Raw genomic sequence first — 14,017 nt, forward strand, 5'->3', positions numbered from 1 at the left:
TGGGTAACCAATACCGAGCGGCTCCACGCTGACCCCGCCCATTCGACCCGGAGCGCGTCGCTTCCTCTTCCGGCGGTGAAGGGAAGCGGAAGTGGCTGAGGGGACGTGTCCGAGCGCGGCGGGAGCCGGGATCCGGGGCAGTATGGTGCGGCTTTGGGACGGGGCTGGGAACGGCTGGGGGCTGGGGCTGGGGGCTGGGGCTGGGGGCTGGGGCTGGGAGCTGGGGCTGGGACTGGGACTGGGACTGGGACTGGGGCTGGGAGCTGGGGCTGGGAGCTGGGGCTGGGAGCTGGGGCTGGGAGCTGGGGCTGGGACTGGGGCTGGGAGCTGGGGCTGGGAGCTGGGGCTGGGACTGGGAGCTGGGAGCTGGGGCTGGGACTGGGGCTGGGACTGGGGCTGGGACTGGGACTGGGAGCTGGGGCTGGGAGCTGGGGCTGGGACTGGGGCTGGGAGCTGGGGCTGGGAGCTGGGGCTGGGAGCTGGGGCTGGGACTGGGGCTGGGACTGGGATTGGGAGCTGGGGCTGGGAGTTGGGGCTGGGGCTGGGAGCTGGGGCTGGGGCTGCGACTGGGACTTGAAACCAAGACCGGGAATGGGAACCGGGAGCTGGGACTGCAGTCAGGAGCTGGGAATGGAAATGAAAGCCCGGAGCAGGAACTGAGGATGGGGCCTGGGACCAGCATAGAGAATGGGAAGTGGGGGGTAGAAGTAGGAAAACGGAGGGGAACAAGAACCGGGGCAAGGAGCAGCAATGAGAACCGAGGGCCGGGTCCGGGAATGGCAGCTGGAGGCTGGGGAGCGGGAGACGGGGCTGGGAGCAGGAGCTGGGGAACGGGAACGGGGGGCAGCAGCCGGGAAAGGGATCGCAGGTGGGGCAGGGAACGTGGGGAACTGGAGCAGGAACCGAGCGTGGGGCCCGGCAGCCCTGCTGCCCCATCCCGTGCCCCCACAGGAGCTGGAGGCAATGAGCAGGTACACCAGCCCGGTGAACCCGGCTGTCTTCCCACACCTGACGGTGGTGCTGCTGGCCATCGGCATGTTCTTCACCGCGTGGTTCTTCGTGTATCCTTGGGCACCGGGAGCGGGGGGACCCACCTCGCCATCCTCCTGTTGTCGCCTTAACCCTCTGCTGGCAGCTATGAGGTGACATCCACCAAGTACACGCGAGATATCTACAAGGAGCTGCTGATCTCGCTGGTGGCGTCGCTCTTCATGGGGTTTGGTGTCCTGTTCCTGCTGCTGTGGGTTGGGATCTACGTGTGAGGCCCAGACGGTGAGGTGTGGACCCCCCAGTGGCTGTAAGCGGGATGGGAGCTTGGTGCTGCATGTTGTGTGTGAGATGCCTGCAAAGCGTAACTCCGGGTTGTGTTTGTAAGCCAGCTTTCTTCAGAGGTGGATTTGGGGCACGCAGAGGGCTGTACCCTGACACCTTGCACCCAGCAGCGAGGAATATCCACATGCATCAGGTTAGGAGCAGAGGTGCTGCAGTGGAGCTTTGTGGAGAAGGACCTGAGTATCCTGGGTGACCACTGGTTGACTGTGAGCCAGCAGTGTTCCCTCACGGCCAAGAAAGCTATTGGAATCCTGGAGTCCGTTACAAAGAATATGGCTAACAGGGCAAGGGAGGTTCTCCTCCCCTTCTACCCTGCCCTGTGAAGGCCATATCTGGAGTACTATGTCCAGTGCTGGGCTTCCTGGTTCTGGGCAGACAGGGAACTGCTGGAGTGAGTCCAGTGAAGGGCAAAGATGCTGGGTGCCTGGAATATCTCCTTTGTGAGAAAAGGCTGAGAGCCCTGGGGCTGTTCAGCCTGGAGAAAAGAAGGCTGAGAGGGGATCTTATCAATCCTTATCAGTATCTCATGGGTGGGAGTCAAGTGATTGAGGCCAGACTCTTTTTGGAGGTGCCTAGTGACAGGATGAGGCTGCTGGCTGATTTAGGTAGAGAGGGCTTCTCTGCCCTTCTGTAAACTACAAACAGAACACGTTCATCTTGGTGTGAAGCAGTAAGGACTGCGCTTGCTATCTGCTCTCCTTTGCTCGAGGTGTGGTTCCAGTCTCACAGCACCTGGTAGAGGACCTGTCCCCATGCAGTGGGGGTGCTGCTCTGGGGAAATCTGTCTTACCTCTCCTTCTCTCTTTTGGTTCCAGGTGGGAAGTCTCAGAGAAGTTCTTTTTGTATTTGTTTTATACTTCAGCGTGGGAGCTTGTTTCAGGCCTGGACTGTGCTCCTGTCGGGTGACTCCTGCCAGCACAATGAACCAAACCTGAATAAAACTGGCTCTGTGGTGCACCTGCCTTTGGTTTTGCAGTTTGTCTCAGATGTTTGTACCTGGCTTTTTGAACCAACCCTGATTTCTACGCAAAACTCGTGAGCCTTGGGGTGGGCCCATTATTAAACCCACAGCCTTTTCCTAGGCTGTTTTCAGCAGCAGAAGCAGCTGTTCTGTAAAGAGGCAAGCATAATCCATATTTCCTTCCAAGCAGTTGAACACATGGGAGGAATTTAGCTGGACATCCTAATGCAAGGAGTATCAAATCCTGTGAAACTACAGCTGGTGGTGTGCGGCACCCCTGGTATCAAACTTGGGTGTCTTGGCAATAGAGCGTTCCTGTGCTACAGTGAGAGTTGTCTGAGTAACATCGTGCTCAGCACTGCAAAAAAAGCTACAAAGAGCATTTTAATGAGCTAGAGCTTTGATTGAGAGGAGTTTAAACTCCGACTGAGGATTTGTTATTGCTCATGGATGTCCATTGCTGCATGTGCCCAGAAGCTTCAGTGCTGCCTCACACTCTGCTGGAGTCCAGAAGTCTCGGGTGATGCAAACTGTGTTTGTGGGATGTGAGGTTTTGGAGGAATGCTTGAGAAATACAGAACAGCAGCGTAGCTGACCCTGTCCTTTGTTCAGGCATTACTGAACCGGGGTTTCTCACTGTTGTGACGAGCAGTTTGTAAGTAGTGAACTGAAAGGGGGGAAAAAAAACCCAAACAGCGAGGGAGGAACACAGGCAGGAGCCATCCTTGGATACAAAGCCAATATTCATATCTTTATTTATATGGGCATATTTACCTCCAGCATAAAACAAAAGTCTAAATAAGCCAAACATAAAAGTGGGGAATCCGGAGACTCGGCACTCCAATTTAGCAAAATATAAATATAAATCAGAAAGAAAGGAAGGGAAACCACGCTTGTTCCCCACAAATAAAAACCTATAATCAATAATACCTGCTAAGAAGGCAACTCTACGAACTCGCTGGCAATATACAGTGATTAAAGCTGTGACAGCAACATTTAAACCAAACAAATTAGTGCTTTACTTTCCTTAATTCTCACGGTGGTGGTATAGTCTCTATTTACAGGCTTTAAGCTCTTGACAGTAGGACAGAATGTTTGTGAATTTGCTTTTGAAACAAACTCCGGAACAGCCAAACTTTGGCCTCATTTCCACGCTTGTCTTCCTTCCTGCCAAGAATGTCTAGAGAGATGAAGCTCCCGTTTCCAGCTGAAGAAGGGTTTCCCCAAGCTGCAAGGCTGGAGACGTTGGCTCAGAGCTCCCTCCGTCTCATGCAGGTAAAAGGCCTGATTGTGTAACTCTCTGGTTACTGATTGGGGATGGGGAACACGGCAGTGGGTGCGGATGGGAAGGGCAGAGAGCTTTCAGTGGTGGTCTGTGCAAACGGCTGTTTCCGTGGGCTGAGAAGCAATCTCGTTGACTTTTTTGTTACAAAACCCTTTTGAGCTCGTTCCTCGTTGAAGACAAAAGATATTACTGCAATGTAAGATGCCGAAGATGATATTCTGAATCTCTCCTCTGGATACCATGGATTGCTGTCAGCCCCTTCTGTTTTTCCTGCTGTAAAACAGCTGTGCAGGGGCAGGACCACCTGTTGTGCTTTGGGTATGGCCTCATTTCATTTCTCAAGCTAACTGACCGCTGTTTTTTGAGACACACAGTGTTTAACACAGGCGTAGGGAACCCTGTTGGCAGAACAAGGCACTGGAGATGTTCCCATAGCCGTTAGGCACTTGGTTTGCTGAGGCCACTGTAACCCAATGGCTGAGTGTCACAGGGACACCTGAGAGACCCCAACCTCCTCTTGGGCTGGCACGTGTCCAGTGGTTGATTGCTTTCTCCCTCCCTGCCTGCAGCCAGGGAGACACTCGTGTGGCTCTGGTGCTCTGTTGGCAAGGGTGGCAGTGATTGCAGGCAGCACTGTCAGCTCCAGCTGTCACGGCACTGTCCATTACCTTTGTGGGGGATAAAAGAGAGCGTGGGCAGGTAGGAGAAATGGCAGCGGAGTCTGAGAAGGCTGCCCCTCAGCTGAGCAGAGCTTGCAGAGCACAGGGCATCGCTCGCCTGGATGAGGACTGGCTGAGCCACTGATTGCCAAGTGGAGAGTAAAAGCTGCCGAGAAAGTAACTTATTCAGTTTAAGGCTGAGCAAAACACTTGGGGCAGGTGGAAAGAAGAGTGCTGAGCATCCTCTCTGGAGAGCTCCACCAGAGGGTTTCCTTGCAGAAGCAGAAAATCCTGCTGAGCACAGAGCTGACCTGTATGTATGTCATTACTCCCGTGCCTCTTGCTCTCCCTCCGAGCTCCCCAAAGGTCTCCCTAAACTTCATTCCTTTGTGGCTGCCTGCCATTTTCCCTGCTCACCCTCTGGTTCCTGGCTGCCCAGGCTTCCGTGCATCGTGCTCACTGGAAAACATCGCCCATTTCATTCACTGCTGCCCATGGGCACAGCGCTGGAATTGAGACCTGACATTGGAACTGCCCTGCAAATAAAGGGAAGGGCAAGGTCCCGGAGGGGCAGCCACATAAACTCCCAGTGATGCTGCAAGGAATTGCAAGGCTGTGGCTGCTCTGCTGGGACAGCTTCAGAAGGGAGCTCTGGAACAGAAGCGGTGCACATAGGAACCACCTATCGGATAAAACATCTTCTTCTCCAGAGCAGAAGAGCCTGCTGGTGGTGGTAGAGAGTTGCTCCTGCCCCATGCTCCTCGGTGATGGAAACAGCATGGCCTGCAGCTGGCAAAAGGATCGCTGCGTCCATCTCCACTGACCGAACACAGTGGCAGCAGCCAGATCCTGATGTAGTTTCCCAAAGCGTGTGCTCCTCTCTTAATCAGCTTTAGGGTTTCCTTCAGGACCGGAGTGTCCCCGCTCACTGCCATTCCCCCGTGCTGCTTCCTTAGGAGAATGGGTCTCTGTTTTCTGGAGCTGGTGGTGGTTCAGCCTCCAGGAGCACAGAGGTCTCCTTTAGCTGAAGCAGGACAGGGAGGAGGACATGAGAGCACTGGGAGCTGACATGCCAGCACTGCTGCAGCAGTCGGGCTTTAACATGGACCTTAGCACTGCCCCCCTTCGGTTTCCTATGCAAGACTCACAGAGCTCAGGGACAGAATTAAGAGACCCATTTTTATGCGGCTTTAAAAATTAAAAACAAAAATTCAGTAGTTTAGCAAGTTAAGAACTTGTAACAGTAAAAGACCCAGAGTACACTCAGCGTAACTGCGTTCTGAGAGCAGAGATGGTGAGAACTCACTGTCATGGCTGTTCCCCCCGGTATGCTGGTGGTGCAGTGAAACCACACCGCATATCCCCAGCAGCCCAGCCTTGCTCTGCAGGGCACACCGGGCTTGGCCAGTCGTCTTCTTCTTCAGAGCCAACTGGGCAGCTGTGTGCACACCACGAGTGGCCAAGCATCGCTGGGGAGTGAAGAAAACGGGTCCCACCATGTTTAACTAACACTTCACACAGGTGGCTCGTGGTAGTTCTCCTCCCATGGGTTGATGGTGAAGCGTCCCCACGTGTGGTTTGGCCTGGGCGCAGCCTGAGCAGCATCTCTAGTGGGGTTCTTGAGTTTATCCATCCTGACCTGGATACGGTGACAGCACAGTGAGGAGGGGGGCAAATGTGGAAGCTGCACCTTCTGTGGGAGAACAGGGGTACTGAGGTCTCCAGGGTTTCCAGTGGGGCTGCAGGTCCAACTAGAGGGAACGGCGACTCCAGTGTACAACTTCCAGTATGTCCAGGCACAGCCTTTCCTTCCCAGGTGAAACTCCAGCTTTTCCCTCTTGGAAAGGGCTCCAGTGTTGAGCAATTCCAGTGTTGTGGAGAACTGACGTGGCACAGCCGGGCCAGTCCCGTGCTCTGGGATGTGGCAGATCCCTCCACGTTCCGTCCAGTGTAATGCTTTCAAATCCAGTGTCGCAGAGGGTGGGGGACACGAGCATCCCCAGAAGGGAAGGAGGGGTGTCTGGGTCAGTGTTGGTGCTAGGTGAGCCCAGGAGATGGCACAGGGCTGGTTGTGTTTCTGTGGCTTAGGTCCCGTGTTCTGTGTGTGCTGTACTTCGGTGTCAGCACAGCCAGCCACAACCAAACCATCATCTCCACCCCCGAGGAGGGTGATGGGGCTGAGGCGGGGCTGGGGGTCAAGCAGAGGAGGGCGTACAGGAGGTTCCCCAGTGTCACCATTCCCCCTCCTCTCTGCAACCAAAGGGCACTGGTGCTGCCAGGACTCACTCACAGAGCCAGTAAAACTGAAAATAATAGTCAGTAAAAAAGTGTCCCATCTGTTCGGGAGTAGTGCTGCAGTTGGCTCGGCCCTATGTGAGAAAGCAAGAAGAGCTTATGGCTCAGGGTAGGATACATGATGCCATGTCCCCGTTGCTGTCCTCCCACTTAGCCCTGGACAAGAGGAGCAAAGCGGCTGCTGGTACTCACAGTTTGTGCCACCCTGAAGTGGTAGGTGAACTCCCTGAAAGACAGCATCACAAGAGGCCAACGGTGCGTCGTTTCCTGAGGAAAAAAAGAGAGTATCTGCGGTGAGAGCAGGGTTGAGCATCCTGGGATGTCTCTGAAGCCATTGTGGCAAGCAGAGCAGATCTCTACTCCATCGAGTGACCCTACAGCAGTCTATGGAGGAACAGCACCTCCACGCTTAGCTATGGAGATAGGCTGAACAGGACAAAGAGCACTTAAATGCTTTATCTGGCCCCACGGACCTTGGGAGCATCAGCTCAGAGATATAAGGTGCACGGGACAGCTGCTTGAGCACAATGCTTCACACACGTGGGTAATGTGAGCTGAGCCCTCCTTACCTGCGTGTCTGTGCCATCACTGAAGCTGTCTGTGTTCGCAGCATCCTGGCAAGGGTCGCTGGAGACAAGGCCACAAAGGGAGATGGACAGCACAGAGGAGGAGCTGGGGAGACAAGAGGTGGTGAAGCCCTGGAAGGTGCCAGGCACTGCTGTCTCTAAGCAGGTTGGGCAGGAGACACCACGGTGACGTGGCACGGTACCCAGCCCACTTGAGGGATGTAGGAACACCAAGGAGCCCCGTCCACTCACTTCATCTCCAGGGTCAGGTTGGTGTTCACTGCTGTCAGCTGGCTGATGGGGATGCGGTAGGTGAAGTTTCCAGTCCTAGGGAGACAGAGAAAGACCTCACTGCAGCAATTCAGTTTGGAGTGAGATGGCCAGGATGGACTCCAAAGTCCCATCTCTGGGTTGGGCCAGTTCCCAAGCCAGCTCATCACCAAATCCAGTCCTCCTGCACGCTGGGTGAAGGAGCAGGGCTGGACTCAACAGGGGCTCCAGCTCCTGTGACCAAGGGCTGCCTCGGAGGGATGGTAAGTGAAGGCCCAAGAATCCAAGAACAGCCCATCTGCTGATGGAGCTCCCCAAGAACTGCTGTCTCCCTCACCTGCACGCGTTGCTGGCTGCACAGAACTGGGACTGGATGGCCATGTCGATCTCCAGGATCCGGATGGAACGCAGCACTGGGCTTGGCCCTGTGGGTGGGAGATGGGCTATGTAGGAACAGCGAGGGGCTGGCAACTGAGGAAGAGCCACAAGAGGGAGGCCAGGGGCCCACCTACCATCCGTGCTGGGGTCCTGCACGTGGGGCCACTCGCTCACCGGCTGCCTGACGCTGCGCTGCGGCCGGGCCTGCCCCAGTGGGGAGTTGCTGCGGGAGAGCGAGAGGTTGGAGATGTACTTGGATTTGCCCTGGAGGTGGGTGAAGGGGGAGGAGGGGCTGGCATTGGGGCTGCCGAAGCTCTGAGACCTGTCAGGCGTCTTTGGCCACTTGGTGTAGGAGGTTGCCTTCCTGGTGATGCCCCTGGATTTGGCTTTGATATTTGTCACTGGCTGCAGTGAGGTCTGACTTTGGTCTGTGAAGGAAAGGGAAAGACGCGCTGAGAGGCTGAAGGCCTGGGGTTGTCCTGTCCCCATGTCACCTCCTGTATCACACCCCTGCATTTAACAGCCCTTGCGTAGGGCAGAGCTCAGCGCAGGGTGAAGGCATGGCCTGGAGCACCTCTCCTTCAAGGAAAGGCTGAGGGAGCTGGGCTCATTCAGCCTGGACAAGAGAAGGCTCTAGGTCACCTCACTATGGCCTTCCACGTACTTAAAAGGAGCTGATAAACAGGAGGAGGGTGACTTTTTACACAGGCATGGAGTAATAGGACAAGGGGGGGGATGTTTTTTTTTAACTAAAAGATAGGAAATCTAGGTTAGATATGAGGAGGAAATCCTTTATGCAGAGGGTGGTGAGGCCCTGGCACAGCTGCCCAAAGAAGCTGCGGGTGCCCTATTACTGGAGGTGCCCAAGGCACAGCCTGAGCTGGTGGGGGGCATCCAGCCCACGGGCTGGGGGGGCTTTGAGGTTCCTTCCAACCCAACTATTTTGTGGTTCTGTGATCTTTAAGGTCCCTTCCAAACCAACATTCCTACGGTTCTATGACTCCAGGGCTGTTATGGCTGGGCAGTGACTGCCTGAGATGCTGCTCCTCCTGCAGTAGTGATGTAAAAAGTGGGCTTGTAAAGCACAGCTCCTGGCCTGCCAAAAGCAAACAGCACCGAGGCTGCTCTGCAAGCTGCACACTGGCCAGCTCTCATGACTCCGCACTGGCAGAGCGAGCTCTTCTGTTGCCACTTACCCTGGCAGCAGGATCGTGGATGTACAAAGCACACCACGTCAGCAGCCCAGCAGTCACTGGGTGGGTGCAGGGGTAGGACACCAGGTGAGAGGGATCTGGGGCCATGAAGTGATGCAGCAGTGGGACAGAGAGCTCAGCACTGTCCCAGCATCTCCCTCCTGCCGGGATGGGACTTACCTGTCTGATTGGTGGCATAAGTAGGGCTGGCCTCAGAGAGGGCAACAGAGGAGGCATTGGTGGGGGCAGCAGAGCAGCATGTGGAGAAACACGGTGGGTTGAAGCAGGCTAGCACGCTGTGACCGGGTAAAGCATCGAGTACGTTGAGCATGTTTGATGTGCCTGCAGGGCAAAGAGCAGAGAGACCTGGAGTAAGCCAACAGCGGGAGCACTGAGCGCTCTCTGCATCTCTTCTGAGGAGCTCCCAGCATGGAACTAGCTCCGTGCCACGAGCCTCTGGCATGGAGGTGCAGCTGTGACCCACCGTGGTGTGCTGGGGTCCTGCTGCTGGCTCTGTCTGATGCAGCTGTGGATCGCACCATCTGTGTTTTGTCGATATTCTGGCTTGACCTGGAATGTAGGAAAGCAGGGGTGAAGCTCTGCCACAGGGGACCACTCTGTGGGTGTAGCAGTGAGTGGGGGGATGGAACAAGCCAACAGAGCGATGGCAGGCAGGGGAGGAGGGGCAAAGCCTGCAGTGATCTGTGAAAAGCAAGGCAGGAGAGAAGCACACCAGGCACAAACATGGCACGGGGAGCTGGGAGATGCCACAGCGGATGGGGCGGCAGCCCTGCTTCTGGCAGGAACAAGTCTAAGCTGTGGCTGTTCACTGCGCAGAGATTTCTCCTGAGCTCCCAGCAAAGAAATGAAAGGCCTGACCTGTCCATTCCCTCCTTGTTTCAGTTTCCTCTTTCCCTTGTTTCGCATGTCCTGCCTGTCCTCTTAGCATTGCTCATGGCTTCTCAAAGACCCTACATTCACTTAGAGACAGCAAAATAACACTGTCACCTCCAAGACGTACCTGATTACATATTTCTTTCATCAGTGAAAGGAGACCCGGTGTTGGACTGCTGGAGGAAAAGCAGATCCAGCCTCCGAAGCCAGCTTTTATCCCAGCTAAGATCTACCTCCATCCCTCCGCTGCCTTGTCAACACTCACCATGCTCAGCTTTATCTTGCCTCCCATCAGCAATTACTTTTTAATAGCCTCTCGTAAACCTCATGGCATTCTGAAAAGAACAAATTAACCATACCTTGCACTGCTCTTCACACGGTATTTTCTTCAAAGGCTGCTGATGGACAAATGGGACCTGCTTCCTTCTGAAGGAAAGTATGTTGCTACAGATCACATCGACTAAGCTGCTTTACACATCTGGTCCTAATTAGTAACTCAGTCAGCTTTCCCTGCGTTGTAGTGCTGCATTAAAGGCCATCCCCCTCAAACTGCTTTCTGTTTGCTTCTTTTTCTGAAGATGCTTTTCCTGCAGTGCCAAAACACAGGATTGGAGTTCATAGACCGCCTGTTAGTGAGTCGGGCACCAGAAGTGGGTCGCAGTGCCTTTCCAAGCACTCCCAGGTGTGATGGCTCATAAATGGAAGTAATTAAGGTAGATTTTTTTCCTGCCCTTTTTGTGCACACTAAGCTCACCTGTAATTGTGAGTGACCCTTCACAATAAAGCTACTCATATATGAAGAGAGTGCAGGAACATCTCTGGGGTTAATTCTTCAATTTGCATCCTTTCTAAGTGCTGCCTATTCTTGTTCTACCTGCAGAGTGCAACTTCTTCATTTAGCCTTCGATTCATTAGTTCTTCAGCCTGCTGAATTCTCCTTCCATATTGCCTGACATGGTTTGATGGACACAGTGATGATGGGTGGACGGTTGGACCTGATGATCTGAAAGGTCTTTTCCAACCTTAAGGACTCTACGACGTAACTCCTGGAACCCCGCTTGCTGAGCCATCACCTTTTGCTCACCATTTTGGCTTCCGTAGCGCAGATGGAAAAAAAGAAGGGGAACTAAGAGAAGGGGTGCAGAAATTAAGTAACAGTATAATGAAAGAGTAACATACCGTGGGCACAGAGCAACTGGGACCCCGGGACCCCTGTGCCGAAAGAGGGCCAGGATACAGGCAGTGGGCACAGCAAAAGAGCTACGGGGCAGTGAACAGAGAAGGGAAGGAAAGGGAGGCAATGAAAGAGGGTGTGGGTGATGGAAATGGAAAGAAAAGAAAGGGAAAATGAAAGAGAACATGGAAACAAAATTGAGTTGGATGGGAGTTGTAACCAGAATGTAAGGGAGAGAAGTAGGACGGGGAAAAGAAAGAGAAAAAGATGCTCATTATCTGGTGCCATGAGCTCCTGAAGGAGCAAAGTGTGCTGAAACTGAATGCCCAGCACAGGCTGACTGTGTGCACGCCTGGCATTCTTTCCACATTAAGGAAAAGCTCCGCCTTGTACAGACCAGTCCAACCCCCCCACAATGCAGTGGTGGGACTTGGCTGTTTTAGTGCAGCAGAAGAGGCACCCAAATTACATTCAGACAGACCACGAGTAATGTGAGCAGCCAACCATCAGGATGCTTTTTCTTCTGCTCCTCGCTTTGCTGCAAAGTTTAAGGCTTGGACACGTGGATGCACTTGACTGGTCAATAACCCCACAGCAGCTGCTCCTTTTGCCTTAGACTGTCCCAGCCACCACATCCATCCCACTGAGCCCAGAGGTACCTACCCTTCAATATCCACAAGGTCCTCCTCGCTGCGCAAACTCAGCACGTAGAGCGTGGACATGGACACCACACTGCAAAGACAAAGGTCCAGGCTGAGGACGGGGCAGTGAACGTGTCATGGTGCTGCCAAGGGATTTCAGCCCATGAATGGATCTGTAGGCCCACTGACCACCCCGAGGATGGCAGAATGAGCTGGACCTCTTTGTTCTCATGCATTGATAAGCCTTGAGGATGCAGTAAGGAGTGAGACCACCCCTGGGACCTGTGTTTTAAGAACTGCCAGTTTGGTTGGCACAGCCTAAACCGAGCTGATGAGACAGAGAGAGGGAGGCATGGGTGTGTGGTCCCACCTGAAGGCCATGATGATCACCAAGGCAATGATGGTGCCTTGCAGGAAGCGCTGACTGATGCAGGCCTGCTCCGGGACAACCGATGGCGACTACAAGAGAGAAATCCCAAGCTCAGCTCAGGGCTCCAGTCCTCTCTGCTTCCGAGCATGTCACATCCCAAGCTTTCCTCCTGCTCCCCTGCGAGCCCCCAGCCCCCTCAGAGCAAAGCCAGGAAACACCTCCATCAGGCACAGACAAAATGGAAGGAGAGATCAGGAAAATGGGAGCAGACAGGGCTTCTCCCACTGCAGCACATGCAGGAAAACACTGGAGAACTGTGCAGAATGTTGTTCTCAGATAGTCCACCTTCCCCCACATAGCAAGGCTTGTTTGGGAGCAGTCCCTTACCTTGCTGGCTATCTTGTGAGGCCTCTTTTTGTGGGGTATGCTTCCTGCACGGCTGAACTGGCTCCCCGTTTGGCTGCAAGAAGAAGAGGTTCTCAGGCAAAAAGGTAACCCTGTGTGAAGTGTTTGCTCTGAGAAAGGCACTCACTAACTCTGGAAAAGCGTGGTGATCATTTTATAGTATTTTGTGGGGAGGGAGGAGGGAGTTGGTCTGAGAGCAGGATGTTGGTATGTGGATGCCAGAGCTGCCTCAGCTCTCTGAACCAACTGCAGACCAAATGACAACTAACAATGCCCCGCCAAACCTCCCCATCTTCTCCTTCCCAAAATGAGCTGCCATTCAGGACTGCCTGGGGTCCCTGGAGGTGTTTAAGAAACGTGTGGATATGGCACCGAGGACACAGTTAGTGGGCGTGGATGGGTTGATGGTTGGACTTGGTGATCTTAGAGGCCTTTTCCAGCCTTAATGGTTCTATGAAAAGAGCCATTCCTTTGGGATCTCTTGCCCTCAGCATGCCCATACCTGAATGCCCCAGAGCTCACAGTTGACTTCATGCTGTCCAGGCGTTTGAGCTTGGCCAACTTGTGGCTCCATCTCTCCAGTTCATCAATGCGGGTCTCCAGGTTGTCTGTCAGCTTGCACAGCTCCTTCACAGCTCCCACATTCTCCATGAAGATGCGTTCCTGCCAGGGAACAGGTCAAACAGTCAGCAAGAGCAAGACGGATTCTCTTAAAAACCAATGGATCCCCGATGCACTAAGTTCAGCCCTGGCCGTTCTCACTGTAGGCACTGAGGAGGGAGGGATGCAAGAGAAAGCTGGCAGCTTTGGGAGAGCAGTGAGGCGGTGAGCTCCATCCCCTCAACACCCAGAGCAGCAAACAGGCTGCCACAGGTTATAGTGAGTTCAGACAACCAGGTGCTCTCGGTTATCTTGACATAACCACCTTATCTTATCTAGAAAGGAGATTATGACCAAGAGCCTCCCTGCAGGAGGCTGCCAACAAGAAGCCTGTCCTGAGGAAGATGCTGACAACTTTCACCAACACCAGGCAAGCTCCTCCCTGCAGATGTCTGCTGTCAACTCAGGTCAGCTCCTGACATCTGAAAGATCAGCCAAGTCTGAAACTCATATGGGTGGTACTGGTTTAAAAGCATTCCCCAGGCACCATGCTTTCCCTGTTCCAGCTCTACAACTCTCTTGAGCCAGGTTCAACAGCCTCCCCAGCTTCCCTGCCCTTCCTGTCCTTTCAGGCTGCCACTGACCTTGTTCACCACCAGGAAGTTCTCCAGGGTCTTCCCATTGGAAAAGACCAGGTCCCCGGTGTCCTTCACAGCTTCGGGGAGGATCTCTTTCACCTCTTGAGCAATGACACCTGTGTGGAAATGGCACAGTGGCTCTCAGGACTCTGGGTAGCATTCTGCCCAGACACAAGCGGGGTAGCACAGCACAGTGCAGGGCCCATACCTGTCTCAGAGGTGTTGTCGATGCCCACCGTAGCTGCAAACTCAGGCGTGTAGTTGTAGTGCACCAGCCGCATCCGTGAGATCCTCTTTAGCTGCTCTGTGGTGTCCACCTGGGGCAAAACAGAGACGTGCATCTCCTAAATGGGGTG

At 54.1% G+C, this 14,017-nt stretch overlaps 2 protein-coding genes across 8 annotated transcripts in view; one reads left to right on the top strand and one right to left on the bottom strand.

The window, feature by feature from the left end:
• Positions 1 to 12: 12 nt before the first annotated feature.
• On the top strand, positions 13 to 2,307 carry TMEM258 (transmembrane protein 258). 3 transcript variants are annotated; one of them, XM_072338139.1, is made up of 4 exons: positions 13 to 145; positions 952 to 1,061; positions 1,136 to 1,297; positions 2,148 to 2,307. In XM_072338139.1, the coding sequence occupies exons 1-3, from the start codon at positions 143 to 145 to the stop codon at positions 1,260 to 1,262; spliced, it is 240 nt and encodes a 79-aa protein (XP_072194240.1). In that variant the 5' UTR covers positions 13 to 142; the 3' UTR covers positions 1,263 to 1,297; positions 2,148 to 2,307. The 3 variants fall into 3 exon arrangements, with proteins under 3 accessions (XP_072194240.1, XP_072194242.1, XP_072194239.1); XM_072338141.1 differs by having other exon boundaries at positions 1,136 to 1,272; XM_072338138.1 differs by having other exon boundaries at positions 15 to 145; positions 1,136 to 1,277.
• Positions 2,308 to 3,024: 717 nt separating this feature from the next.
• MYRF (myelin regulatory factor) overlaps positions 3,025 to 14,017 on the bottom strand; it is a 37,895-nt gene continuing 26,902 nt past the window's right edge. For 2 of the 5 annotated variants that reach the window (XM_072337990.1, XM_072337986.1), the window contains 15 exons: positions 13,870 to 13,978; positions 13,668 to 13,777; positions 12,926 to 13,086; positions 12,406 to 12,478; positions 12,019 to 12,107; positions 11,671 to 11,739; positions 11,013 to 11,093; positions 9,424 to 9,509; positions 9,120 to 9,281; positions 7,881 to 8,174; positions 7,706 to 7,793; positions 7,351 to 7,425; positions 7,102 to 7,204; positions 6,725 to 6,799; positions 3,025 to 6,606 (listed from right to left, as the gene is read on the bottom strand). In XM_072337990.1, the coding sequence (XP_072194091.1) occupies positions 6,520 to 6,606; positions 6,725 to 6,799; positions 7,102 to 7,204; positions 7,351 to 7,425; positions 7,706 to 7,793; positions 7,881 to 8,174; positions 9,120 to 9,281; positions 9,424 to 9,509; positions 11,013 to 11,093; positions 11,671 to 11,739; positions 12,019 to 12,107; positions 12,406 to 12,478; positions 12,926 to 13,086; positions 13,668 to 13,777; positions 13,870 to 13,978 (1,662 nt within the window). In that variant the 3' untranslated portion in view covers positions 3,025 to 6,519. The remainder of the gene's footprint in view (positions 6,607 to 6,724; positions 6,800 to 7,101; positions 7,205 to 7,350; positions 7,426 to 7,705; positions 7,794 to 7,880; positions 8,175 to 9,119; positions 9,282 to 9,423; positions 9,510 to 11,012; positions 11,094 to 11,670; positions 11,740 to 12,018; positions 12,108 to 12,405; positions 12,479 to 12,925; positions 13,087 to 13,667; positions 13,778 to 13,869; positions 13,979 to 14,017) is intronic. The other 3 variants (XM_072337988.1, XM_072337989.1, XM_072337987.1) reach the window with 3 other exon arrangements.

This window comes from Excalfactoria chinensis, chromosome 5 (genome assembly GCF_039878825.1).
Source record: "Excalfactoria chinensis isolate bCotChi1 chromosome 5, bCotChi1.hap2, whole genome shotgun sequence".
NCBI classification, from domain to species: Eukaryota; Metazoa; Chordata; class Aves; order Galliformes; family Phasianidae; genus Excalfactoria; species Excalfactoria chinensis.